This window comes from Syngnathus floridae, chromosome 2, assembly GCF_059516105.1.
Source record: "Syngnathus floridae isolate MCC-2025c chromosome 2, RoL_Sflo_1.0, whole genome shotgun sequence".
NCBI lineage: Eukaryota > Metazoa > Chordata > Actinopteri > Syngnathiformes > Syngnathidae > Syngnathus > Syngnathus floridae.
In genome coordinates this window covers 7739021-7764726 of record NC_142414.1, presented here as the reverse complement: position 1 = coordinate 7764726, position 25706 = coordinate 7739021, and the positions used below count along the sequence as shown (strand labels likewise).

The 25706-nt window shown below is 45.7% G+C and overlaps 3 protein-coding genes across 6 annotated transcripts in view; 2 read left to right on the top strand and 1 right to left on the bottom strand.

Annotated features, from left to right (window-relative positions):
- The window catches only part of l1cama (L1 cell adhesion molecule, paralog a), a 36043-nt gene extending 21334 nt beyond the window's left edge, over positions 1–14709 (top strand). For 3 of the 4 annotated variants that reach the window (XM_088358813.1, XM_088358832.1, XM_088358808.1), the window contains 26 exons: positions 1338–1440; positions 1728–1930; positions 3868–3990; positions 4652–4822; positions 4908–5022; positions 5188–5372; positions 5457–5588; positions 5672–5818; positions 5930–6041; positions 6319–6479; positions 6565–6724; positions 6943–7067; positions 7132–7233; positions 7313–7510; positions 7577–7647; positions 7725–7950; positions 8028–8143; positions 9738–9954; positions 10094–10216; positions 10364–10540; positions 10602–10715; positions 10788–10934; positions 11287–11418; positions 11834–11906; positions 12029–12040; positions 12156–14709. In XM_088358813.1, coding sequence (XP_088214939.1) covers positions 1338–1440; positions 1728–1930; positions 3868–3990; positions 4652–4822; positions 4908–5022; positions 5188–5372; positions 5457–5588; positions 5672–5818; positions 5930–6041; positions 6319–6479; positions 6565–6724; positions 6943–7067; positions 7132–7233; positions 7313–7510; positions 7577–7647; positions 7725–7950; positions 8028–8143; positions 9738–9954; positions 10094–10216; positions 10364–10540; positions 10602–10715; positions 10788–10934; positions 11287–11418; positions 11834–11906; positions 12029–12040; positions 12156–12399 — 3689 coding nt within the window. In that variant the 3' untranslated portion in view covers positions 12400–14709. The remainder of the gene's footprint in view (positions 1–1337; positions 1441–1727; positions 1931–3867; positions 3991–4651; positions 4823–4907; positions 5023–5187; positions 5373–5456; positions 5589–5671; positions 5819–5929; positions 6042–6318; positions 6480–6564; positions 6725–6942; positions 7068–7131; positions 7234–7312; positions 7511–7576; positions 7648–7724; positions 7951–8027; positions 8144–9737; positions 9955–10093; positions 10217–10363; positions 10541–10601; positions 10716–10787; positions 10935–11286; positions 11419–11833; positions 11907–12028; positions 12041–12155) is intronic. The other variant, XM_088358824.1, reaches the window with a different exon arrangement.
- Positions 14706–17589, bottom strand: ribc1 (RIB43A domain with coiled-coils 1). Its single transcript, XM_088358844.1, has 8 exons — positions 17352–17589; positions 16798–17013; positions 16512–16729; positions 16329–16443; positions 16030–16148; positions 15661–15891; positions 15411–15577; positions 14706–15346 (listed from the first exon to the last, which is right to left on the bottom strand). The coding sequence occupies exons 2-8, from the start codon at positions 16994–16996 to the stop codon at positions 15265–15267; spliced, it is 1131 nt and encodes a 376-aa protein (XP_088214970.1). The 5' UTR covers positions 16997–17013; positions 17352–17589; the 3' UTR covers positions 14706–15264.
- A 65-nt stretch (positions 17590–17654) lies between these two features.
- On the top strand, positions 17655–25686 carry smc1a (structural maintenance of chromosomes 1A). Its single transcript, XM_088358799.1, has 26 exons — positions 17655–18046; positions 18253–18441; positions 18586–18698; positions 18830–19033; positions 19101–19339; positions 19427–19685; positions 19793–19933; positions 19996–20078; positions 20154–20253; positions 20321–20428; positions 20499–20684; positions 20802–20981; positions 21086–21232; positions 21301–21438; positions 21504–21620; positions 21697–21803; positions 21910–22051; positions 22124–22269; positions 22336–22489; positions 22567–22674; positions 22772–22928; positions 22999–23153; positions 23230–23381; positions 23440–23509; positions 23578–23688; positions 25349–25686. Exons 1-26 carry the CDS (start codon positions 17938–17940, stop codon positions 25427–25429), a joined length of 3696 nt encoding a protein of 1231 aa, XP_088214925.1. The 5' UTR covers positions 17655–17937; the 3' UTR covers positions 25430–25686.
- Positions 25687–25706: the final 20 nt, after the last annotated feature.

Below are 25706 nucleotides of genomic sequence, written 5' to 3'. Positions count from 1 at the left end.
CCAATTTTTTGGTATACTAGTGAAAAACCTGAAGTTGTGATTTGCCATAGTGGGCCATATAAAATGATGCGGTGGGCTGGGACTGGCCCCTCAGGTTTGACACCAGTGTTCGTACATGAAAAAGGAAGCAGATAAGGTCTATTCCTCCTCGACGTCCGTCCATCCCTCTTTTATGATGTTGCTTCCATTTCCGCTCATCTCAAGCAATTTCCTCCTCTGTCCATATAACAAGTCTTTCTCTCGGGACCCTTTGCTCATCCTATCGACCCAATATATGGTTATTGGCAGCTGTTGACCTAAAAATGATTGGTGTCGCTGTGCCTTCTGGTCGTAGGGAATCTTGCATTACTCTGGGGTAATATGCGTCAAAGCGCTGCTTAATGCATACGGAATTAAATCAATCACATACTGCAGCACTGCCATACAATATTGGTTCCCTTATTGAGTTATAAAGACACACCAAATGCTTTTAAAATTAAGTTAACGCCAATAATTTAAGATGATGTTACTTCCACACTTAGCTGAACGTTAGCTGAAATCTCCGATCTGTCATATTAAGTCATATTCATAACCAGTCATATTAAGGAAGTCATTTAAATGAACTCATATTAATAACCAGGTTTGTAAAGCAGTGCCTTACACTGTTTTTACTCAATGACTCAACTCCATTTATGAATAATGTAAATTAATAATCCAATAATTTTATTTAAAATGTCCATGTTTTGTTGTAATCTTGGCCATAGAAGTGAATTTGTTCCGGAGTTCAACTGTCTCCATCACAACATAAATCGCATTTAATGTTCATAACGAGTGGAAAAGGAAGCTAGCCTCAGTTATGAACAAAATGCATAAAAAACAATATGACACTCAACCTTCTTGAGACACAAAATGCCATTGACAATCTAACAGCATCTGTATAGCAGTCTGATAAAGCTTTTAACAAAAAATATTTGAACACAAAGGGTGAAGCAATACATGTAGACCGACAGTACAGAACAATACTCAAACGCATCATATTCACTGCAACTTACTTAGTCACTATAGTAGTAAAACGCTTCTGTGTTCGAATGAAAAATTATGTCATACTGCCCCCTAATGGCTAAGTTGTACACATCAGGTGGAGATGAATTAATCATGACGCGCAAACTTTTGAATTGTGTTATATTGGTTATTTATTTTTTCCTTTGTACGCGTTCTTTTTGAAGCGGCTGGAAAAGATTAATGGCACACGCGAGTGTTTTGAGTTAAGAGGGCGGTCAGGGAACGGAGTTGAGTGCGCATGTCAAGGCACGTGTTTGAGCTCACCGTCTTCTTACGACCATGTGTCTTGTTTGCAGTCAAGAAGCCTCCTGTTATCACCACACAGCCCGAGTCTGTCACCGTCTTCAGCGTGGAAGATCTCGTCATGATTTGCAAAGCCTCTGGAAACCCGTCGCCCATGTTCGTATGCACACGCACACGCACTGATGGAGACTTTGAGGGTGACTTTCAGTGTCCGCGTTGAGTGGTTCATCATGAGAAGAAAGCAGCTCTCTGTCACAATTCTGTCAGCAACAAAGGACGAATGTAATCTTTGCAAGTGGAAGACTGCAGCGCTTGCCAAGTCAAGAATGAATATCGCAATGAGCCATAATAAGCTCGGGAGCCCCGTCGGGACTCCAATTTATTTGCGTCCTCCAATTTAGTCACATAAGGACACGCAGTCGCTCAAGTTCGTTTTGTTGCAGATTCCGATGGACAAAGGATGGCGAGGATTTCGACCCGGGCGCTGACCCCGAGCTTGGGGTGACGGAGGACTCGGGTGCGTTTGCCTTCTACACCCTCAGCAACACGGTGGACTCCCTGAAGCAGTACCAGGGCAAATACGTGTGCTACGCTTCTAACGAGCTCGGAACGGCCGTCTCCGACGAGGCCACGCTCAAAACTGATGGTGAGAAGCCACTCGACATGGACTCAGCACTCCACGCATGCTCACACGTGCCCAAATATTGCATTTTATTATTATTGTTTATTGCGTCTCTCTCTCTCTCTCTCTCTCTCTCTCTCTCTCTCTCTACCTCTCTCTACCTCTCTCTACCTCTCTCTCTTTCTCTCGCTCTCTCTCTCTCTCTCGCTCTCTCTCTCTACCTCTCTCTGTTTCTCTCTCTCTCTCTCTACCTCTGTCTCTCTCTCTCTGTTCTCTCTCTCTCTCTCTCTCTCTCTCTCTCTCTCTCTCTCTCTCTCTCTCTCACACACACTCTGTCTGTCTCTCTTTCTCTTTTTCTTTCGCTTTCTCTTTGTGTGTCTCTCGCTCTCTCATATACCCTCTCTCTCACACACACTCTCTCTGTCTGTCTCTCTTTCTCTTTTTCTTTCTCTTTCTCTTTGTGTGTCTCTCGCTCTCTCATATACCCTCTCTCTCTCTCTGTCTCTCACTCACTCACTCACTCACTCACTCACTCACTCACTCACTCACTCACTCACTCACTCACTCACTCACTCACTCACTCACTCACTCACTCACTCACCCTCTCTCTCTCTCTCTCTCTCTCTCTCTCTCTCTCTCTCTCTCTCTCTCTCTCTCTAAAAAGTCCAGTTTGGTTGGGAAAAAAAGTCAGAAATTAAAGTGTACATATGTGTACAGTAGCACTTTAAAAAATCTAAAATTGCAGAGGCTCTTCCTACTTCTTACAAGCAAAATAATCTGATTATATTATAATGTTTATATTTAAAAAGGTGAGGATGGAAATTAAGTAATCATACAAAATGCACGCTTGTGGAAATATTTGCATTAACAACAACAAAACAGGAAGTGAGATACACACAAATGACCAGCCTACAGGTGTTTGTTTTCCTTTTTTTTCCCTTTCCCTCCTAATATTCTCAATTAGTAATACGCTTAAGAAGCCTGCTATATTTGGAATATATTAGCGACGCTTGAGCGCGCAAGCTAATTGTCTGTTGGCAAGCAATAGCAGAGCCGTGTGATGTCGAATCGTCCTGCTTTCTAAAGAGCTCATTTGTTTGCAAATGAAGACTCACACTGGGACAGCACGGAACGGCCACCTCCAACATAATTAGATGCAAGAACATGATAATCAGCAACAGGAAAAACACACACACACATGCTAGCTCCCGCTGTTAACGCAAAGAGCATCTTTGTGTACGTGCACCGACATGGCTGGATCTCCCCTGGGCGACCTCCTTCACTCCCAGTTTCCCTGACAACCGTTTCCCCAGAAACACTTGTGAGCTGATGTCACGCCGAGGTCTCTTGGGCGTCTCCCGCGGGGTTACGCACGATGAGCCGAGGGGAGGCACCAAGTAAATATAGCTCGTGCAACTCCCAGATCCCATTGTGCCACTCCGTTGAGACAAAAGAGGCGCTTGTAAATGTCGAGTGTCAAGTCTCGTTGCCAAGGTGATGCCTTCAGATAGTGGTGACCTGACAACTTTTTCAAAAAATCATGTCGTTCTGATATTTTTATTTTTTGATTTGACATGTGTGTCCAAGTCAAAACAAAAAAAAAATCACACATTGTGTCTTTAAAACAAGCGTGTGTCAGTTTCGCTAACAATGCAAAACACTACAGACGGGCTAACTAGCATGGCTTCTGGCGATGTTTCGATGTTTTCGACATATTATATCTGAACGCAAATGAGCAACACGGGACGGAAAATAATACTCATGTATTCTTTATCCTTTGCAAAAAAATGGCTGCAACCTACTGCATTGTGCAAGCAAAAAATGGCTTTCGTTTACGTTTTGTGTAACTCATCACTGTATGTTGTAAGTGCAATATTATAGAATTTTGCTTTTCTTACATCAAATGTCAAGTGGTTGTGTCCTTATGACGCTCTTCTCACGAGTGCCTCTTTTCCCTTCAGTCCCACCGTCTCAGCAGAAAGACAAAAAAGTCCATGTGAAATCTGAAGAGGGAAGCAGTATTGTTCTCAAGTGCAACCCCCCGCAGAGCTCCATGGAGCCCATCATTCACTGGATGGACTGGCGTAAGTCAACTAGCCTCCATCTCTTTCAGTTCATTTTGTGCACACTCTCTATATTTTTTTTAATTCCGAATATTCAAATATTACAAATAATACAGAGCTTCCTGTTTGTTTCTCAGATAAAGTCCTTGCATAAAACCAAAATGAAATTGAGGAAGCAAAATAAACACACGGAGAGGAAAAACAAAAATATATTCTGTATTTTCTGGACTATAAGTCACTCTGGAGTATAAGTCGCACCAGCCATAAAATGCATAATAAAGAAGAAAAATACATTTATGAGTCGCACCGGAGTATAAGTCGCATTTTGGGGGGAAATGTATTTGATAAAATCCAACACCAAGAACAGACATGTCATCTTGAAAGGAAATTTAAAATAAAAATAGGATAGGCAACAACAGGCTGAACGGTACGGTATGCTAACGTTACATAAAAACAGAAACAAGGAACTGAGAACGTGCCTGATGTAACATATTAAGAGTTATTCAAATAACTATAACATAAATAACAAGTTCACACATGTCGCTTCTGAGTATAAGTCGCACCCCCGGCCAAACTATGAAAAAAACTGCGACTTATAGTCCGGAAAATACGGTAATAATCAGAGGCCTATTTGAAACAAAACTGACATTAGCAGCGTGCTCTCTCTCGTCCATCCTTGCAGAGCTGCGTCACATCCATCTGAGCGAGCGGGTGGTCGTGGGCAAGGATGGTAACCTCTACTTTGCCCACCTGGAAACCACGGACAGCAGGAACGACTACACCTGCAATGTCCAGTATCTGGCAACTCGCACCATCCTGGCAAAGGAAGCTGTCACGCTGACCGTCAACCCCTGTAAGAGTTTGACATCAGAGCCGCACCTTAACCAGCACCAGTCCACCAGTCCTCGGAATGAGGCTTTACTCTGTTTTTGCTTCAGCCAACTCAGTGGTGCGGAACCGAAGACCCCACATGATGAGACCTACTGGAAGCCACAGCACTTACCATGCACTCAGGGGCCAGACCATCGACCTAGAGTGCATCGTCCAAGGCTAGTGAGTGTCTAAGTCGTCTAGGTGCTCAAGCCAACCCACTTAATATCTTTAACGTCTATAACCGTCAATGGCAGTGAATGACTGAACATCCATTTTCCTCCCACCTTTGCTTTTTTGCATCTGCTTCCTCTCGTTTTGAACCGTCGCTCCATCCTTTCCCCTCAGTCCAACTCCAAAAGTATCATGGGTCAGAAAGGACGCCGAGATGTCCGAATCCCGGACTTCCAAAGAAATGTTTGACCGCCGTCTTCGCTTCAGCAATATCTCCGAGAGTGACGCCGGCGAGTACCAGTGTCTTGCTGAGAATTCCCAAGGGAAGCTCGTACACACCTACACCCTGACGGTGGAAGGTTCGTCCGTCGACATTGTTGCAATCGTCTTCATTCCAGGCTTTATGTAAAATTTCAACAAACACTCATGTGATTCTGATTTAGCCGCTCCTTACTGGACCAAAGAACCGGCCAGTATGTTATACGCTCCCGGTGAGAACGTCAGACTCGACTGCCAGGCGGAGGGCATCCCTACTCCAGTCATCACATGGACCATCAACGGAATCCCGCTCTCATGTCAGTATGCAAACAAACGGACTTGTGAAGTCATCCTAACGTGCCGCTTAGCCTCTGCGTCTTTTTAAATTTTTCTTAAACAGCGACTGACAAAGACTCCAGACGCACTGTGACGCCAAGCAACTCTCTCATCCTCAAGGACGTGAATTTCGGAGACACGGCCATCTACCAGTGCAAGGCCTCCAACAAGCACGGAGCTACCCTGTCAAACATCAACGTTTATGTCATTGGTGAGAGATCGAACGAACGAACGAATCAACGAACGAGTGTGTTTCAGAGATTTGGTGGCCACCATGTACCCTGCGTTTGCATCTCAGTCATCCGTCCTTTTGTCGTTTCAGAGCTGCCTCCACAAATCCTGACCGAGGACGGCAACACGTACACGGTGACCGAAGGCCAGAAGGTTTTACTGGAGTGTGACAGCTTCGGATCTCCTAAACCAAAAGTCACATGGTAAAACCATCAAGCCACCAATTGCACTGTTTTTTTTAATCTCATGGTGTCTCGTTTGATTTGGTGAGTTGATAGCGTAGGATGCATTTCATTAGCGACTCAACACTTTTGCATCTGGAGTGTGATTGATGCTCACCCAAGAAGGCAAACCCTCCATCTGTTCCATATCAATCCCAGGACTATGTGATCATTCACACCTCCCAGCAATCTGAATGTCCACCTCACCTCTTCCTGGAGAAAAGCCATGCAAGTGGGATCTCTGTTTTTTTTTTTCTAGGACCAGTGGCAGTGCCTCCTCCCTTCTGGCTGATTCCAGAATGAACCCTCTCACCACAGGGGGTCTGGAAATCTTCAATGTCACACATGACGACGAGGGCTTCTACACGTGCTCGGTGCAGAACACCAACCTGTCCATCACTGCAGAGCTGGAGGTGCTCAGTGAGTGGCAGGCGCACACACGCACACACGCACACACACACATCTCAGCATCAGGTCTCAGCATCTCCTTCCGTTTCTCTTGCAGACCGAACAGTGATCCTGTCACCTCCGCAGGCTCTGAAGGTACAGCCTGGACAGACTGCCATCTTCACCTGTCTCTCTCTTGTGGACCCCAAATTGGCCTCTCCGCTTATCCAGTGGAGAAAGAACGACCAGAAGCTGTTTCCATCCAGCAATGATCTAAAGTGAGACGTCAACTCGACTAAATGACTTGTTCTAAAACATCGGCAAGAGTAGACGAGACTAGACCGAGAATAGTCTGAGACCTCTGTCTACTAGATACTACTGGATTGTTGTGAATAATCTATTCTTTGTGTGTCTTTGGCATGTGGAGAAATTGACAATAAAGCTGACTTTGACTTTGACTTTGACTTGACTTAAACCCCCATTTGACATCTTTTAGATACACATTGGAAGGACCAGACTTGATCATCTCTGATACCAAAGCTGACGATGAAGGCAACTACACGTGTCTGGTCATCACAAATCTGGACATGGCCCAAGCGACCGGCACGCTCACTCTACACGGTGAGCTCACCGCTCGATGATCAAAGAGCTAAGAACTTTAATGATGCCAATTTCTTCTCTGCAGATCGTCCAGATCCTCCTGGCCTCCTTCAACTTACGCAACCTAAAAGACGCGCAGTCAACCTCAGTTGGATTCCTGGCTCTCAACACAACAGCCCCGTGATAGGTCTGTATCTACACGGGCATCTTGAGATGATTGGCCTCATTGACTCAGGGCTCCAATCATCTTTCTCCATAATGTCCAGAGTACGTGATTGAGTTTGAGGATCAGGTTTCAAATGAGCGAGGTTGGGAAGAGTTGAGCAGAATACCCGGGGACAAGAACCACGCCAGTCTCTCTCTCTGGCCCTTCATGTCGTACCGGTTCCGTGTCATCGCCATCAACGAGGTGGGCAAGAGTACTCCCAGCAAGCCATCTGAAATCTACAAGACGGCTGCTGAAGGTTCGAGTTTTTTGTAGCGTTTGTAGCCACACGTTTGTATTGCCGCCTAAAATGTGTCGACCGTAGCACCAGACAAGAACCCCGAAGATGTCCGAAGCGAGTCCACCGACCCAGATACGCTCGTCATCACCTGGGAGGTACCAGATGTGCAATTCAACTCATTCTCAAGGATTTTCATGTCTTGCCGAAGAGGTTAATGTTCTTCTCGTGACAGGAAATGGACAAACGGGACTTTAACGGACCTGACTTCAAGTACCGCATCCTGTGGAGGCGGGTGGTGGGCAGCGGGCCTGACTGGCACCCCAACTACACGACTGAACCCCCGTTAGTTATCAGCAAGATCGGCAACTTCTCTGCATTTGAGATCAAAGTGCAGGCTGTCAATGAAAAGGGGGAGGGGCCTGAGCCCGATCCCGTCATTGGCTACTCGGGCGAGAACAGTAAGCGCAGTCGTTTGGCTTAGCCAGCGTTTGGACGGCAATCGGTGTGTTGCGTTACATCCGTATCTTTTTCTCAGTTCCACTGGAGGCCCCCATGAATGTGGGCATTGCCACCCTGAACAGCACCGCCATCAGGGTGACCTGGGCCGCAATCGACAGAGAGACGGTCAGAGGACACCTGCTGGGCTACAAGGTACCAAGCTAATCGGGACAGTAGTTTTGAAATGAACAGAGAGAAAGTCACTCTGAGTCATTTATTGAGTCACATCAGAGGTCACGTTCACGAACGAGGATGGATCGAGAGATGGACAGATGAAGCAGTGTCGCCGTTTTATTGCTACAAGACCTTTCTGATTGATCCTCGTTCCTACAATCACTTACAAGTGTACGTTTAAATCAGGGGTCACCAACACGGTGCCCGCGGGCACCAGGTCGCCCGTGAGGACCGCATAAGTCGCCCGCAGAACTGTTCTAAAATTAGCTCAAAATAGCGGCACTTGTCAGTGAGCTGCATCTATTTATTTTACAGTCAAACCTCGGCTTTCGAACGTCCCGGTTCTCGAAATAATTGGAATTTGAACCAAAAAAATTCGAGATATTTTTGTTTCGGTTGTCAAACAAAATTCGGAGGTCGAACCTCGCGAGATGAGCCGGGAAGACCCGAGAAAACCCGACCGCGCGGCCTGGATGCCGACTGAGTCCGTTGTTATTGTATTTTCGTTACTTTGAGGATTGTATTAACCCCTAATCATGCCTCCAAAGAAAGCAAGTGGAAGCAGTAAAGCCATCCTAAAACAAAAAGACGCTCTTAAAGCAATGCTACAGTGGGCGCCCGGCGTGCGGCGGTTGCGCGATCGGACCAAATTAAGAGCCCTGCGCAATGAGTTCCACTTAAATTTTGGAAAGTACATCAGGACTTTAAAAATATCTAGTAAATTTTAGCGACGGCTCTGTCACAATAATGCGACCAACGCGGTGCAGTTGCGCGGTCGGCGACGCGCTACGGTTGCGCGTTCGGCGGTGCGCTGCGGTTGCGCGATCGGACCAAATTAAGCTCCCTGCGCCCTGAGGTCCACTTAAAAGTTTTAAAGTACATCAGGACTTTAGAAATATTTTCTAAATTATAGCGACCTCTCTGTGACAATAATGCGACCAGGGCGGGGCAGTTGCGCGGTCGGCGACGCGCTACTGTTGCGCTTCGGCGGTGCGCTGCAGTTGCGCGATTGGACAAAATTAAGCTCCCTGCACACTTAGGTCCACTTAAATTTGGGGAAGTACATTAGGACTTTAAAAATATTTTCTAAATTTCAGCGACGGCTCTGTCACAATAATGCGACCTGCGCGGTGGGCGACGCGCGACGGTTGCGCGTTCGGCGGTGCGCTGCAGTTTCGCGATCCGACAAATATGCGCAAATGAAAAACTGCTTAAAAAAGGCGGGGGTTTTTTTGTCTTGAAAGGGATTTAAAAAAAAAAACAACATTATTTGTAATGGGAAAACCAGATTCGGAATTCGACCAATTCGCTTCTCGAACCGCCTTCTGGAACGGATTGTGGTCAAAAACCAAGGTTTGACTGTATTTTTGCTATTCTTGTTAAAATCACACTTACATGTGAACTGGAAATGACAATAATAACACATAGTAAAAGCCAAATTAAGCAAATTGGCTATTTCAGAATTGTGTGTCAAACTGGTAGCCCTTTGCCTTAATCAGTACCCAGGAAGTAGCTCTCGGATTAAGAAAGGTTGGTGACCCATGGTTTAAATGAACATATCTTCTGGCTCCAGATTCACTTGAATCGATTCGGGTCCCGGGGTCACCACCGAGCCCGAAGGGCAAGGGAGCTATCGACCACTGTCATTGTGGAGACCGGGGCCAACGAGGAGAGGAAGGTGATCAGCAATCTCCGACCGTACTCCCGCTACGGCTTGACCGTTAGCGTGTTCAACAGCAAAGGAGATGGGCCGCCATCGGAGATGATGTCCTTCGAGACCGAAGAAGGAGGTGAGAAATAAAGGAGCTCAGGGGGACTGGCACGAAATATTATTCCAACTCTGTGGAACCGATGTCCAATAGTCTTGGAGAACATGTTGAATGTCATTTTAAAGCTCATGTGATCGTCTCTGCTCTGTTCTTTGACTAGTTCCACATCCACCAACCTCTCTGGCGTTGGACAGTCCATCTGAGACAGAAATGACTTTGCGATGGACACCGCCAAGTCAGCCCAACGGGATTCTTATTGGGTACCACTTGCAGTACCAACAAAGTGAGCATCATTGATGATTTTCTTCTGGAGCCATCTGGGATAGGTTCCAGTTGATTACCCCGAATGCTATACTAGCTCCGCCCCCTCTTCTCTAAACGTGCAGTAACATAACAATTAAAGCCTGATGGAATGTCTTCTCATCCACAGTCGTGGAGAGTGACGACAGCCCGATGCAGATGGAGAAAATCGACGATCCCACAATCAGCAACCTCACCCTGAAGGGCCTGGATCGCCATAGCCATTACCGCTTCTACTTGAAGGGGCGCACTGCGGCTGGAGATGGAGAAGCCATCATGAGGGAAGGTGCCACCACTCTGGATGGAGGTAGGCGCCTTCTTTAACTCAGACTCAGACTCAGTGACTCACACCCTTGGATGTTTCTCAGTGCCTCCTATGAACATCAGCGTGTCTCCTGGAGAGAACTTTGTGAATATAACCTGGGTGGCCAAGAAGCGCCACAGGAGCGTTCCATTCCAGATCCAATATTTCAAGAAGAACGGTAGAGCATCTCATCGGCCAGTAAATTTAATTGTGGTTTCAAACCCCTGACCATCTTAATTTGTCTGCACAGATGCTGCTCGGAAGAAGGCCGAGAGGGTGGACTCCTCGCAGTCCTTCTACCAGCTCCAGGGTCTAAGACCTGGTTCTCATTACCATCTGCACTTCATCCACAGCAACGTCACCTTCTTTCAGACAGAAATTGACACCGAGGGAAACAGTATGGCGTGTTAATCTTTCATCTTCTGCTCCTCCTCCGGGTTTCCTTGGTTGAAAGATCAAGCCGCAAGGAAGTCCTAGTCGTTCCCTGCATCTCGATTGAAGTGCTTTCAAGTGTGATCCGTATGAGATGATTTGTTCAGGGCATTTATTCAGTTCCCTGGTGAGATGTATATCTAACAGGAGTGGAGCTCTCTACAAGCCCTAGGCTTCGTCTCCCTCTTTGCACTGTTATTGCTGTAATAATATGTGCTCAACTATAAACTAAACCAAACCAAAATGTGAGAAATGGCGTTTGTATGTGGCCTCTTTGGAGGCTTTTCCTTCTCCTTGTTCTACCATCTACTTTGAAGGTGTGACTGAGATGCTGCCCAGCATTGCGACCCAGGGATGGTTCATCGGCCTGGTCAGCGCCATCGTCTTGCTACTGCTCATACTGCTCATCCTCTGCTTTGTCCGGAGGAACAAAGGAGGAAAGTATTCAGGCAGGTGTCAAGATTCTTTATTCTTCTTGTAGCTCAAAGGTTCTTTGCTAGCCTTGACTTTTACAGATCCACAAATTTGGAACCAAGACCATAGCAGTGCTATCAGAAACACTGACCTATATTTTCAACTTAAATGCGTTCCGAGAACAGGACCATTTCTTGAACCAATCAGATTTCAGTTTGTTTCAGATGGCCAATAATCATTTTTCTATCCTCTGATTGGTTTGTCAGAGCAAGGCAATTTGAGAACCGAACAAAACATGACGGGATCTGAACACCTTGGGATGTATTTGATTAAAAGATAATTTTCATATTATCGGATACATATTGATTGCGAGGCGTGAATGGGCCCAGAATAAATCTTCAAGAGACCATCAAGCTGATACTTAAGGTCAACCATTTCTCTTCCGTTCAGTGAAAGACAAAGAGGAAGGCCCGATGGACTCAGAAGCTCGACCAATGAAGGATGAGACCTTTGGCGAGTACAGGTTGGTCATGTGATGCATCTCTCGAGCCTCGTGATTCCCTCACCACTGCTTTGGCTTCCTTAACCCTTTTTTGCTGCCGTTATTGTCCCCTTTTCTTCCCGATGCCTGTGCCTGCTTTGCAGATCTCTCGAAAGGTACGCTTTGATTCCCGATCCCAAATTCTCACCTGCATGCCGCTTGCGCTATTTCCTTTTATCAAAAGCATCGGTTCTACTCCTCCCCCGTTCATTGATCTCCTCCCTCGTGCAGCGACCTGGAGGAGAAGCGCACCGCCAGCCAGCCGTCTTTGTGCGAGGAGAGCAAGCTGTGCAGCCAGGACAACCTGAACTTCAACGGCAGCAGCGTGTTGACCACCGAGATCAACCTGGATGAGTCGCTGGCCAGTCAGTTCAGCCGGGGGCCCAGCGAAGGCCAAGAGGTGCCCGATAACTCCCCGCTCAACGGCGCCGCCGCCGCTAACGGCCTGCCCAACCAAGCCACCATCCTCGATTGACCATCCGCGGAGAACCCTCAAGACCAAAACATGTCAACACATACGTGCCCGTACGCTCCCGTTCCCCGTTGAGTAGTGTGACGACGCAATCGATGTAACTGCTGCTGGTGTCGTCTGATGGACTGGACTGTTTTTGACCAAAGGCATGTCCAAAAAAAGTATTGGACCCATGGGACATAAATCCGACTAACCCTAACATGGAGGAATCGGTGATCCTTCGTCATGTGTAATGTATAACGTAAATGATTAACTTTCATCTATCATCTTGATTTCTGACCTCAAAACCTCTTCATAAAAAGGCAAAGAAGAATGTTGTGCAGATTAAATAATAATAATCGAAAGGAGCTGCGAACAGAGCAGCTGCCGACTGGAAGGGAAGCGTGATGGGACGCAGCTGTCGTGGTACATTTTCATCGTTTATTATTTTTTATAATGATTTCACACAATGTAAGTGCCAGTGATTTTTTTCTTTTTGGATAACTGTCTCAATTTTGTATTCCATTTTTATGAGCTAATCCCGTTTATACGTCTATATTAGTCGTGCTCCGATTGAGCGGCCGGAAAAGCCCGTGGTCGGCATCTGGTATGTCGATCAATGCCTTTCATGCCTTTCAACGATAAATCAACCTGCGTGCAGTGCGGCGTCCCCTCCCCCTTTACCGACCAAATTCGTAAAATATGTTTGTGCGTTTTCTGCACTGTCAATTTGAAATAATGTCGTGTTTTTGTATGAGAAAAGAATGAAAATTTTGCTATTTTTTTCCCCCTGATTCATCATTTAATTGAAATATAATTGATAGAAAATAATCGTAAAAAATGTGCAGCTAATCCATGTCAATCGGTCTCGGATTATTTTTCATATATATATATATATATATATATATATATATATATATATATATATATATGTGAAAAAATATATATATATGAAAAAAATCATATATGAACGAAATCATATATATATGTATATGAAAAAAATCATATATATATATGAAAAATTCATATATATATAGTGTGTATGTATATATATATATATATATATATATATATATATATATATATATATATATATATATATATATATATATATATATATATACATATATACATATATACATATATACTATATATATATCCTTATGGACATATTTCACGGATTTGAGATAATTTGTCAGAGCGCATTGAAGTTACGATTTCATACAGTTTCATATCATGACTAACACACTAACAATGCATCAAGAGGAATTTGCTGTGAAAACGCTGACTAGCATCTGGTGTATATATTTGCATCGACATGTAATCTATTTAGCCATATTCCAGTATTCTAGCTCCTGGTCCTTTACGCGTTCCTGTGCCTGCTGGGTTTTGCATTGAGCACCTGATTGATGTCATGACTCCATCATCAAGTGGAATGTTGTGATTGGAGATGAGCTTGTAAATTTTGTGTCAAGATTTGTGTTGCTTTCTGTATGTTGTCTTCTTTGTCTCTTTCTACACTATCACGCTCCGTGTTTTGTTTGAGAGGTGCAGCGCAGCAGCGCTTGCAGATGAAAGGGGCGGAGTCTTGCGGGTAAACGCCATACAATCAATCATGCAGTTTAAGATTGGTGAACTGATTGGCAATCTGCAGATAATAAAGGCAAATAGGTGGTGTTGAAATCACATCTCGAGAATGTATTTTTTTAAATTACATTTCAGGCCATCAATTACTCATACCCTGATGACATTTTGAATAAAATTTGGTGAATTTTTAAATGGAAATGCCATGTCAAGTGTCCCAAAAAAAAAGTGTGTTAAAAACAATAATTCTTTTTTTAAAAATAATTATCTTTTTTAATGTTTTTACAAAAATCCCCAATGATTAATGCTGCATTTTTTTTCCAATGCAGAGCCTTGTTCTAACTTGATAGATTCATAGTGGTCGGGCATATGTATAATTAAAAATAAAATCTAAAAATAAAATTTAATTAAAAATTAAAAAAATCTAAATTTAACAAAACAGAAATGTACTTCAAAATTTTCCCAGGGTATGAATAATTGCTCTACGTGCTGCGGAGTGCAACGTAGCTCGGCTACGGTGGCTGCAGGAGTTTATTGCAGGATCTTAAAATGTAAATACAATCCATCCCTGAAAAGAACCCCAACCCCAACCGCTTGAAAATCTGCAGGCTTAAAATTTCTGAGCGTCATCTTAAAGCAAAACTGTCACTGTTCTTTGTATCGTTGCTTTTGTTATTGCCATATTATTGTCGTAAAAATTTGGCTGTTCTGCAAATTTAAAGGTCAAATAAAAAAGGGGAAAAGTCTGTAGATGTTTGCCAATTTTATGCAAAATTCTCAACTGTCTTGTGTTTTGTTTCGTGCCAACTGGCAAGTCACTCTTTTTGTTTGTCCTGAAAAGTAGGTTGCAGCATGGTCAGTCGATGCGACGAGACAGGTGTCACATGACCATAAAAGGAGAAGGCAAGGACATGTCAGGCGAGTCTTGGTTAAAACACACAAACATACACACCCAAACACACTCAGGACAGATCAGGAAAAGCTAATGTCTGCCCACACCGTCCCTCCCCTCCAAAAAAAAAAAACCCCAATAAAATATTTGTTTGCAGAAGCATTTTTGAAGACTGCATGGTTGGGGAGTGTCTGCGGCTTTGTAAATGTGCCTCGTTGTGGTACTAGGTGCCCCACATACAAATCTCCATGGGGCCAATATAAGTGTAATTGCATCATCAATCCACCAATGTAACGAGATATACGAGCGGACAATAAAGTATGCGGAACGATCCAAGCTGTGCTTGATTTGTCGGCGGAGAAGATTCATGTGACCATTTGGGTCCTTCTGTCTTTCCATGTCGCGTGTCGGCATCAGCGAGAGGTAGTGTTAAATTGGCAGAAGTATTCTGGAGTTGCTTTGTTGGTGTACAGCTCCTTGTCCAAATAACGCTGACTAGACACAAATACACAAGAGTAAGATGTTGGGATTGGATTTGCCAGTTGTGCTTGCTACTCACTGTGCTTGCTGCTCTTTGGCCAGCTGCAAGTTGAACTGCTCTTCTTGGATCTGCTTTGCTCTCCTGAGTTCTGACCATCTCCTTTCCTCCTGCTGGGCCTCACCGGATGCCTTTTGGAGCCAGGAGTTCCAGGCTGCATCTTGGTTCTTCTCCATATCTCGGCATCTCTTAGCAGTGATTAAAAAAAAAAAAAGAAAAAAAAGGATGTCAGATCATGGTTGCCTTGAAGCACTACTTAGTCAGTAAGCACCTGTCTCTCAATGCACTGCTCCTCCCTTGCCCTGTAGATGGCGCTGATTTGCTCGGGGCTCATCCCTTTCCAACTGTCCCTCATAGAGGCTTTGGCTTCCTGGAGCTGGTTCACAGCCGCATCCCAACCTTCTGTCATCATAGTGGACGTGAGTGTGTGCCATTTCTCAGCAAGGTTCTCCCCCTCTTCTCGCCGATGGGCCTCCTTCAGTTGCTCAGCCCGCTCTGTGGCCTGCAGGCAGCATATTGTTGTCAGCTTTGCACTTCATCAGGATCATCCGTGGTATTCAATGCATCACATTCTAACTAGCTTAGCACCCCTTAAGTTGACATCCTAGATTTAATCATCTAGGCAAGATGTGTGTTGTACCAGAGCTCGATTGTAGTGGTCAAGAGCAACCCGGGCGGCTTTTCTGCTTTCCTCCTCAGCATTGTGTTGCTGTCTCCAGCTGACATCTTGTTGCAACAATTCTTTTTCTGCCAGCATCTCTGCGAAACACGTCTTACAAATCAAGACCTGTTCACCCACTTGAAACTGCTCACAAATGGAACTTGACAATAAAATGTATTGCTATTTTTTGTGTAGGAGATAATAACGCTAACGTGCAATGATTGTGTTTGTGATCTAAAAATATAATAATAATAATATAAAAATATAATAATAATAACCTTTGTGCTTGTCCTCTAAGCACCTCCTCTCCTGTTGGACCCTTTGTGTCAGCAGATCCCTTTCTGTTTGTTTAATTTGTTCTCTCTTCCGTTGAGCCTTGCCAACATCTTCACCCTATGGAACACACAAATCAGGCTGGGTCTTTCCGAGCCATGTCTTTGCACCCATCAGGCACAAGCTACCTGAAAGATCTGCATGCTGGAAGGCCCAAGTTCAGCCTCTGGAACAGTGATTGTGACTGCCCCCTTCAGGCCACATTTGAGGTCGGCATCGCTCGAGTCTTCCACGCGCTGCTGGATGTTCCAAAACTGAGTGAGGCCAGTGTGCAAAGCTTCTCGCACTTTCATTTCCTGTCTGTCTCTCTGTAACAGAACTTCATCGTGTTGCAGTCTCAGCGTATCTGCAATATGCGCAGAAATATTCTTTCATTTCGTCTCCACGTCATCTTGGCTGTCGTGGATCTTTTACCGAAAGCTTTGTCCTTTTCTCGCTCCATTTCTTGGCGGTGCTTTTTTTCCTGGGTCTGCTTGGTGAGTGCATCCAGGTCAAGGCCCATCACTCGCAACCTTGTATTGAAAATTCGAGCTTTGCGTGCAGCCTCGGCAGCCTGTCTCCGCTCCACGGCAGTCTCGATCGATTGGTCAAGAGGGAATTTTACTTTGTACATTTTCTCAATTTTCAAGTCTGTAACATTCACAACACATAATGGTTATAGTTCATGTATTTGGAAAAAAATTCAATCGTGTCAACTATTACTAAACTCAAAGACACTTTGGTGCATCAGTGTTTCATATCATAAATGTTTTTACCCCCACCTCGTAGCAATATAACAGGGAGGAAAAAAAAGAAAAATAATGGATTATTGGGACCACATGTATACAGAAAATGGAAGGAAAATGACTATAGTTTATGTTGCCTATATAATCCACATATTTGCAAATAAACCTTTCTAAATCATCAGTTATCTATCATTGTAGCCCTGTTCATATTCTAAAGCAATAACCATTGAAATCAGGACTCACCTTTTGTGATTTAATTTAAGAATCAAGACAAGACGGACGCATAACACCGCTGCTGTGTTTGTGGCCTTCGGTATCCATGGTAACGCCTAAAGGCTTTTTAATTTATTTAATATAAGCTGCTTTGATTATATGGTAAACTTGATGATAAAAAAAAAAAAACAAGAGCAGCATTTATTTAGTCATCATTATCATTTTTACCTCAACAGCATTATATGTACGGGAAGAAAAATCTCAGGCAAAAAAAAAAAAAAAAAAGCAGCACCTTTGATCTCGCGAGAAACTGCAAGCTTACAGCTCTCGCGCTCAAAGCCCTTCCTGTTGGATTGTAAAATGGCGCATTGTTGTCAGCACCGCGTCGTGCCCGATTCGTCGACATTATGACTGAATTGCAAAGATTAACTACTAGGTGCATACCACGATAAAGTGGTCGTATTGTCCGGCATTCGACTGAGTGGAGAGATTAATTTATTTTTGCATGCTTTTGTTGTGAGAGCTCTTCGAGTAGGCATTGCTTGCTTGCATTAGCTAAAACTTGCTTTTCCTGAGTTTTTTTTTTTTTACGTGCAAATACTGAATTGCAACTACCATGGGTTACCTAAAACTCATCGAGATCGAAAACTTCAAGTCATACAAAGGACGACAAATCATTGGACCTTTTCATAAATTCACGGCGATCATCGGCCCCAATGGATCTGGTATGTTTGCTAATGCAAATTTCTGGCTATCGGTACTGGACAAAAAAAACTATTGTTTTGCAAATGCATTGAACTGAGTAAAATGTATATTCTGCATATATATATTCAGCACGTAATGGGCGTGTCTCACGTGCTCATGTACGTTTCATAGACAGCCAAGAAACAATTACGCAATGTAATAATAATACGTCTAATCGTTTCTGCAGGAAAATCAAATCTTATGGATGCTATCAGCTTTGTGTTGGCGGAGAAGACCAGTAACTTGCGTGTGAAGACTCTGAAAGATCTGATCCACGGGGCACCTGTTGGAAAACCAGCTGCCAACAGAGCTTTTGTTAGTATGGTCTACCAGGAGGACAACGGAGAGGAGCGATCCTTCACCAGAATGATCATCGGTACGACGATCTACTTTTGTTGTGGCCTTGAGTTTTGTCTGAGACAAGTTTTGTAATTTTTGAGCAAGTAGACACAAACTTGCAGGCACCCAAAATAATCTTGCCTTCGCAGAACTTTTAACGTATCCCCTGATTATGTGTCAGGTTCCTCCTCTGAATACCGCATCAACAACAAAGTGGTGGGCTTGCCAGATTACAGCGAGCAGCTGGAGAAACTCGGCATTCTCATCAAGGCTCGAAACTTCTTGGTTTTCCAGGTGAGCCAGAGTATCGATGAACATTTTTTTGTGCTCTTCATAAACGTCAGAGAATTTATATTGATTTAAAAAAAGACCATTCAAATAAATGATAAGCTTTTTCCACTCTGTGTTTGCGATTGTTTCTCTAGGGAGCCGTAGAATCGATTGCCATGAAGAACCCAAAGGAGCGCACTGCTCTCTTTGAGGAGATCTCACGCTCAGGGGAGCTGGCCCAGGAGTATGACCGAAGGAAGAAGGAGATGGTGAAAGCAGAGGAGGACACACAGTTCAATTACCATCGCAAGAAGAACATTGCAGCCGAGCGCAAAGAGGCCAAGCAAGAGAAAGAGGAGGTGAGTGAGTGAGCCTTTTGAGCACAAGCAGAAGATTCATAACTGCCACTTTTGTTTTTTCATCAAGGCTGAGCGCTACCAGCGACTGAAGGATGAAGTGGCCAGGGCCAGTGTTCAGCTGCAGCTCTTCAAACTCTACCACAATGAGACGGAGATCGAGAAGCTGAACAAAGAGCTGGGTCAGCGCAACAAGGAGATCGACAAGGACCGCAAGAGGATGGACCACGTGGAGGAGGAGCTGAAAGACAAGAAGAAGGAGCTCGGAAGGCTCATGAGGGAGCAGCAGACAATTGAGAAAGAGATCAAGTGAGTTCTCGCGCTGCTCTTACCGTTTCGAAGTTGCTTTTCCGTTTGGCTCGCATCTCACTGATTGCTTGACTTCTGCCCCCCCAGAGAGAAGGACTCTGAGTTAAACCAAAAAAGGCCGCAGTACATCAAGGCCAAAGAGAACACGTCGCACAAAATCAAGAAGCTCGAGGCGGCCCGTAAATCGTTGCAGAACGCCCAGAAGATGTACAAGAAGCGCAAGGGGGACATGGACGAGCTGGACAAGGAGATGAAAGCGGTGGAGCTCGCCAAGCAAGATTTTGAAGAGCGCATGGAGGAGGAAGCGCAGAGCCAGGGCCAGGACCTAACCCTGGAGGAGAACCAGGTACTTGAATTTTGTCTGTTTTCCATTTGACTCGGTTTCAACAAATAGGAAGCCCCGCCCCTAAAATAATAATAAATAATAATATCCACGCGGCATTGCATTTGCAGGTCAAGCAGTACCATCGACTGAAGGAGGAGGCTAGCAAACGTGCAGCCACGTTGGCGCAGGAGTTGGAGAAGTTCAACAGGGACCAGAAAGCTGACCAGGACCGCCTTGACTTGGAGGAGAGGAAGAAAGTGGAGACGGAGGTAAAAGACGACGCCCTTGCACCATTTGAGCAACTACAAATAGTCACCAACCCCTTTTGCAGGCCAAAATCAAACAGAAGATTCGTGAGATTGAGGAGAACCAGAAGCGAATTGAGAAATTGGAGGATTACATCACTACCAGCAGGTGGGCTCGGCCGTTCTGTAAGAAGCTCTTTGAATCGTCTCGCTTCATTCACTGAACCCGGCTTCCTCTACGCAGGCAATCTCTGGATGAGCAGAAACGCATGGAGGAGGAACTGACTGAAGAAGTGGAACTGGCCAAGAGGAGGATTGATGAGATCAACATGGAGCTGAATCAGGTAGCTACGTTGGCACGCTCTGTCACGCGTGTTCAAAATGTCACCATCGTCGTGTTTTTCCACCAAGGTCATGGAGCAGCTCGGCGACGCCAGGATCGACAGGCAGGAGAACAGTCGACAGCAACGAAAGGCTGAAATCATGGAGAGCATCAAGCGACTCTACCCCGGCTCAGTGGTGAGGAATCGCCTCGGGTGCTTTCACGTAAATTCAGATGACAGCGCTTATTCTATTCTTCTTCCTGCAGTATGGCCGCCTGATTGACTTGTGCCAGCCCACTCAGAAGAAATATCAGATCGCTGTCACTAAAGTTCTGGGAAAGAACATGGACGCCATCATTGTTGATTCCGAGAAGACGGGAAGAGATTGTATCCAGTACATCAAGGAGCAGAGAGGAGAGCCGGAGACCTTCCTGCCTCTCGACTACCTGGAGGTGAACGGCCAATTGTTGTTGTTGGGTCGTTGAAAAAAAAGTTCCTCCCCTGTGACGGTATGAAAATATATTTTTTGCTTGCCTTGATGTAGACTTTTTTTTTGGGCCCAACGACAGGTGAAGCCAACCGACGAGAAACTTCGAGAGCTGCGAGGAGCCAAGCTGGTGATTGACGTGATTCGTTACGAGCCTCCTCACATCAAGAAAGCTCTGCAGTACGCCTGCGGCAACGCTCTGGTGTGCGATAACGTGGAGGACGCCAGGAGGATTGCCTTCGGAGGCCCGTACAGGCACAAGGTACCGTACCGGGCCACAAGATAGAAATAAATGTTCTGCTCTCCCCGTGTGGGCCTTTTCGGCTCTGAATTTTCCTCATCCTCTGCTTGTCCGCACACATCCAGACTGTGGCCCTGGACGGAACCCTTTTCCAAAAATCTGGAGTCATCTCAGGAGGAGCCAGCGACCTGAAGGCCAAGGCCAGACGCTGGGATGAAAAAGCAGTGGACAAGCTCAAAGAGAAGAAGGAGAAACTTACTGATGAGCTCAAGGTCATTTGGCTCATCCTTCTTTGGAGACATTTTTTAAGCAAAACTTTTAGCAATGCTTTGCTTTACAGGAGCAAATGAAAGCTAAGCGGAAAGAGGCGGAGCTGCGTCAGGTTCAGTCGCAGGCGCACGGCCTGCAGATGAGGCTCAAGTATTCCCAGAGTGACCTGGAGCAGACCAAAACCCGCCACCTCTCGCTAAACATGCAGGTAAGCTTGATCCTTCCTCCTCCCTTGCCTCCTCTTCCTTGTGAACACCCCCGTGCCCCCCGCAGGAGAAGTCCAAGTTGGAGAGCGAGCTGGCAAACTTTGGTCCTCGCATCAACGAGATCAAGAGGATCATCCAGTCGCGCGAGCGAGAAATCACTGACCTCAGGGACCGCATGAACCTGGTGAGCTACCTAGCGGATCTTGCTCGTCTTTGTCGCGTGGCCGGCCGGGGTGCTGACGCGTCTCGATGCTCTTCAGGTGGAAGACGAAGTCTTTATTGAGTTCTGCAAGGAGATTGGAGTGAGGAACATCCGAGAGTTTGAGGAGGAGAAGGTGAAGAGGCAGAATGAGATCGCTAAGAAGCGGTAAGCTAACTCGGGTGCACTCGTCTTCATCCTTCTTGACAGAGGATCAAGAATCACTGCTTGTTGTCAAGTCACTTGACTGATCTTGCTTGAATTATTTTCTCAGTCTCGAGTTTGAGACCCAGAAAACCCGCCTAGGAATTCAGGTGGACTATGAGAAGAACCAGCTGAAGGAGGACCAGGAGAAGGTCATGATGTGGGAGCAGACGGTCAAGAAGGACGAGGCTGAAATCGAACGACTTAAGAAGGTACGGCTCATTTCTCCGTTTTGCTTTCTTGGCTCACGTGTCTCCTTTTTGGTCTTTTTTTTTTTGTGCCAGGAGGAGCATAGACATATGAAGATCATCGATGAGACCATGGCTCAGCTGCAAGACCTGAAGAACCAGCACCTCACCAAGAAATCCGAGGTCAACGACAAGAACCGCGACATGGAGGAGATCCGCAAGAAACTGGGCGGCGCCAACAAGTAAGCTCTTGCCGCGAGCCGAGACGTTTGGCCGGTGCTACGAGAACTCACGTCGCCGTTTCCCAGGGAGCTGACGCAACTCCAGAAGGAAGTGACGGCCATCGAGACCAAACTAGAGCAGAAGCGCAGTGACCGCCACAACCTGCTGCAGGCCTGCAAAATGCAGGACATCCGCTTGCCGCTTCGCTCAGGAACCATGGACGACATCAGCCAGGGCGAGGTAGGCCAGGCAAGCTGGAGCGTGGCCGTGCGTCTTTTGGGACCACCGCCGTCACTTCCTCTCATTTGCATATTTAGGGGAGCTCCCAGACAGAGGAGTCGAGCAGCCAGAGGACGTCCAGCAGCGTTCTGGCCAAAGAGGCTCTCATTGAGATCGACTACAGCAACCTGTCTGAAGATCTCAAGGTAGCCGCCGTGGGATGCGTCGTGATGTACAAAAGTGCTGAGACGCTTTCTTAGGTAACAATTACAAAATTACAAATCGATTCTGAAATTCCTGCAGGACACCTTGTCCGAGGAGGAGATAAAGGCGGAGACCAACACGCTCCAGCAGCGTCTGAACGAGCAGCAGAGCATCCTGCAGAGGATCAGCGCCCCCAATATGAAGGCCATGGAGAAGCTGGAGAGCGTCAGGGACAAGTTCCAAGAGACCAGTGACGGTGAGCTGCCAGCCCAAAAGTCCGTTTTGAGCTCCACGTGTGACACTCACCCCTTTTTTTCTGCGCCCAGAGTTTGAGGCTGCTCGTAAGAGGGCCAAGAAGGCCAAGCAGGCCTTTGAGCAGATCAAGAAGGAACGCTTCGATCGCTTCAATACCTGCTTTGAGTCCGTGGCCAACAATATCGACGAGATCTACAAGGCTCTCTCACGCAACAGCAGCGCGCAGGTCATTACCACTCTCACCTCATATTTGAGAGCGGCAAGCATCCAAAATGAAACAGCTCCTCTCGTTCCTCTCGTAGGCTTTCCTCGGCCCAGAAAATCCAGAGGAGCCCTACTTGGACGGCATCAACTACAACTGCGTGGCTCCCGGAAAGAGGTTCCGGCCAATGGACAACCTGTCCGGAGGAGAGAAGACGGTGGCGGCCTTGGCTCTCCTCTTCGCCATTCACAGGTGAGAGCAAGGTGGCAGCTTTCAACTCTTGCTTCAAGCTAACTTTTTTCTCCCTCAGCTACAAACCGGCGCCCTTCTTCGTGCTGGACGAGATCGACGCCGCTCTCGACAACACCAACATCGGCAAGGTCCGTCCTCGTCGTCATTACGTGTCGTCATTAGGACTGCAAATGAAATTTCTGTTTCCCGCTCCAAGGTGGCCAATTACATCAAAGACCAGTCGGTGGAGAACTTCCAGGCCATCGTCATCTCCCTCAAGGAGGAGTTTTACACCAAAGCCGACTCGCTCATCGGCGTCTATCCCGAGGTGCGTAGCTTTTCTTTAGCCGCCACTTTTTTTTTTCTCCAATATTCATCGTGAGAGGAAATTCTGCTATATTACCTTATTTATTTATTTTTTAAACTATTTATATAAATAAATAAATTTTATTTATTTATTTATAGATCAAAGTCAAAGTCAGCTTTATTGTCAATTTCTCCACATGCCAAAGACACACAAAGAAACCGAAATTTCGTTCCCCCCTATCCCACGGTGACAAGACATGGCTCACAACAGACAAACAAGTAAACAAGTAAAACAAAAGCGTGCTGAATAAATAATGAATAAATAACACAACAATAAATAAATAAATAAGAGGAGCAGGAAAAAAAAGGAGCAAGTACAGCAGACATTCCCGAAAATAGCGCAACAGTGCCGCACGCTACGCAGAAGGGGGTAGCGAGTTCAGGGCCCTAACAGCCTGGAAAAAGAAGCTGTTGGCGAGTCTGGTGGTGCGGGAGCGCAGGCTCCTGTACCTCTTCCCAGAGGGCAGAAGGTCAAACAAAGAGTGAGCCGGGTGACTCACATCTCTGGCAATCGAGGTTGCCTTGCGGGCGAGATGGGAGGTGTAAATGTCCTTCAGGGAGGGGAGCGAAGCACCAATAATCTTACCAGCCGTATTCACTATGCGCTGGGCCTTCAAGTTCTGTTCAGTGCAGTTACCACCCCAGACAGCGATGCAACTGGTGAGGACGCTCTCAATGGTGCCACGGTAGAATGTAGACAGGACTGCCTGAGGAGCACATGCACGCCTGAGCTTCCGCAGGAAGTACAGGCGGCGCTGAGCTTTCTTTGCCAGTGACGAGGTGTTGGCGGACCAGGAGAGGTCCTCACTGATGTCCACCCCCAGGAACTTGGTGCAGCTCACCCTCTCCACCACAGCACCGTCGATGATCAGCGGCAGGTGTGTTGTGTGACCCTTCCGGAAGTCAACAATGATTTCCTTGGTCTTATTGACGTTCAGCAGGAGGTTGTTGTCCCTGCACCACGTGGTCAGAAGGTCAACTTCCGACCTGTACCGAGTCTCGTCGCCCTTCGTGATGAGACCCACCAGAGTCGTGTCGTCAGCAAACTTCACTATGCGGTTGTCGCTGTAGGTCGCAGTGCAGTCATGCGTCAGCAGGGTGAAGAGCAATGGACTGAGCACGCAGCCCTGGGGGGCCCCCGTGCTCAGCGTGATGCTGGCGGAGATTAGATGATACTTTTATGCCATTTTTATATATATTTAATATATTTTTACTGAACGCACAACTTTATTTCTGTTCTCTGGGGTCATTTATCATATTACCTTTTTTTTTTTACAATTTCTTTATTCATTTATTTATTTGGTTGTTGATTATACTTTTATGTCATTTTTAAATATATTTAATATATTTTTACTTTAATATATTTTTACTTGTTTTTAATCATCTGGACCATAAATAAAATTTATGATACACACACAACAAGAATTTATTGTTCTGTAGGAAGAGTGACTTGTATGGGGAGCTTCTGTGGCTCCTATCTTGTTGTGGTGCAAGCTTAAAATTGGGACTTCTCAAAAATCTGCCAGGAACACGTCCCTGTGCTCCTATTAGTGAATATCGACCTCTTTGATTTGAAGTTCCGCGCCGCATCTCGTGACTCTTTCCTTCCTTCTCGTCCACAGCAAGGAGACTGCGTCATCAGCAAGGTGCTCACCTTTGACCTCTCTCAGTATCCTGACGCCAACCCCAATCCCAACGAGTAGGACAAGATTTCCCGTCACGAGTAGAAACTCTCGAAAAACTTTCATTCCTTCATTTTCTTCTGTATCCTGTAGTGTGATATTTCCTGTTTTATAATGTATATGCTACTGTGGGATTTCTTTATATTTTTTGTAGTAGTCGTAGTTAGTGGTTGTCGTGTAGACACTCAGAGCCAGGTTGTCTGACTCCAACATTATCCTTTTGTTTTCTAGTTTGTATTTACAAGAGTCACCTGGAAATTAAAGTGTTTTCATCTGCAGATTTTCACAACTTTGATGT

Bases quoted from the DNA above. Each gene is read 5' to 3' on its own strand.
- ribc1 (XM_088358844.1), bottom strand. From the start codon at position 16,996: ATGTACAAAGTAAAATTCCCTCTTGACCAATCGATCGAGACTGCCGTG. The intron at 15,578-15,660 runs GTGCTTACTGAC...ATCACTGCTAAG, and splicing joins AGCAGTGCATTGAGAGACAG to AGATGCCGAGATATGGAGAA. The intron at 15,347-15,410 runs GTGAGTAGCAAG...ATTTGTGTCTAG, and splicing joins GCCAAAGAGCAGCAAGCACA to TCAGCGTTATTTGGACAAGG.
- smc1a (XM_088358799.1), top strand. From the start codon at position 17,938: ATGGGTTACCTAAAACTCATCGAGATCGAAAACTTCAAGTCATACAAA. The intron at 19,686-19,792 runs GTACTTGAATTT...TTGCATTTGCAG, and splicing joins TAACCCTGGAGGAGAACCAG to GTCAAGCAGTACCATCGACT. The intron at 23,382-23,439 runs GTGAGAGCAAGG...TTTCTCCCTCAG, and splicing joins CTCCTCTTCGCCATTCACAG to CTACAAACCGGCGCCCTTCT.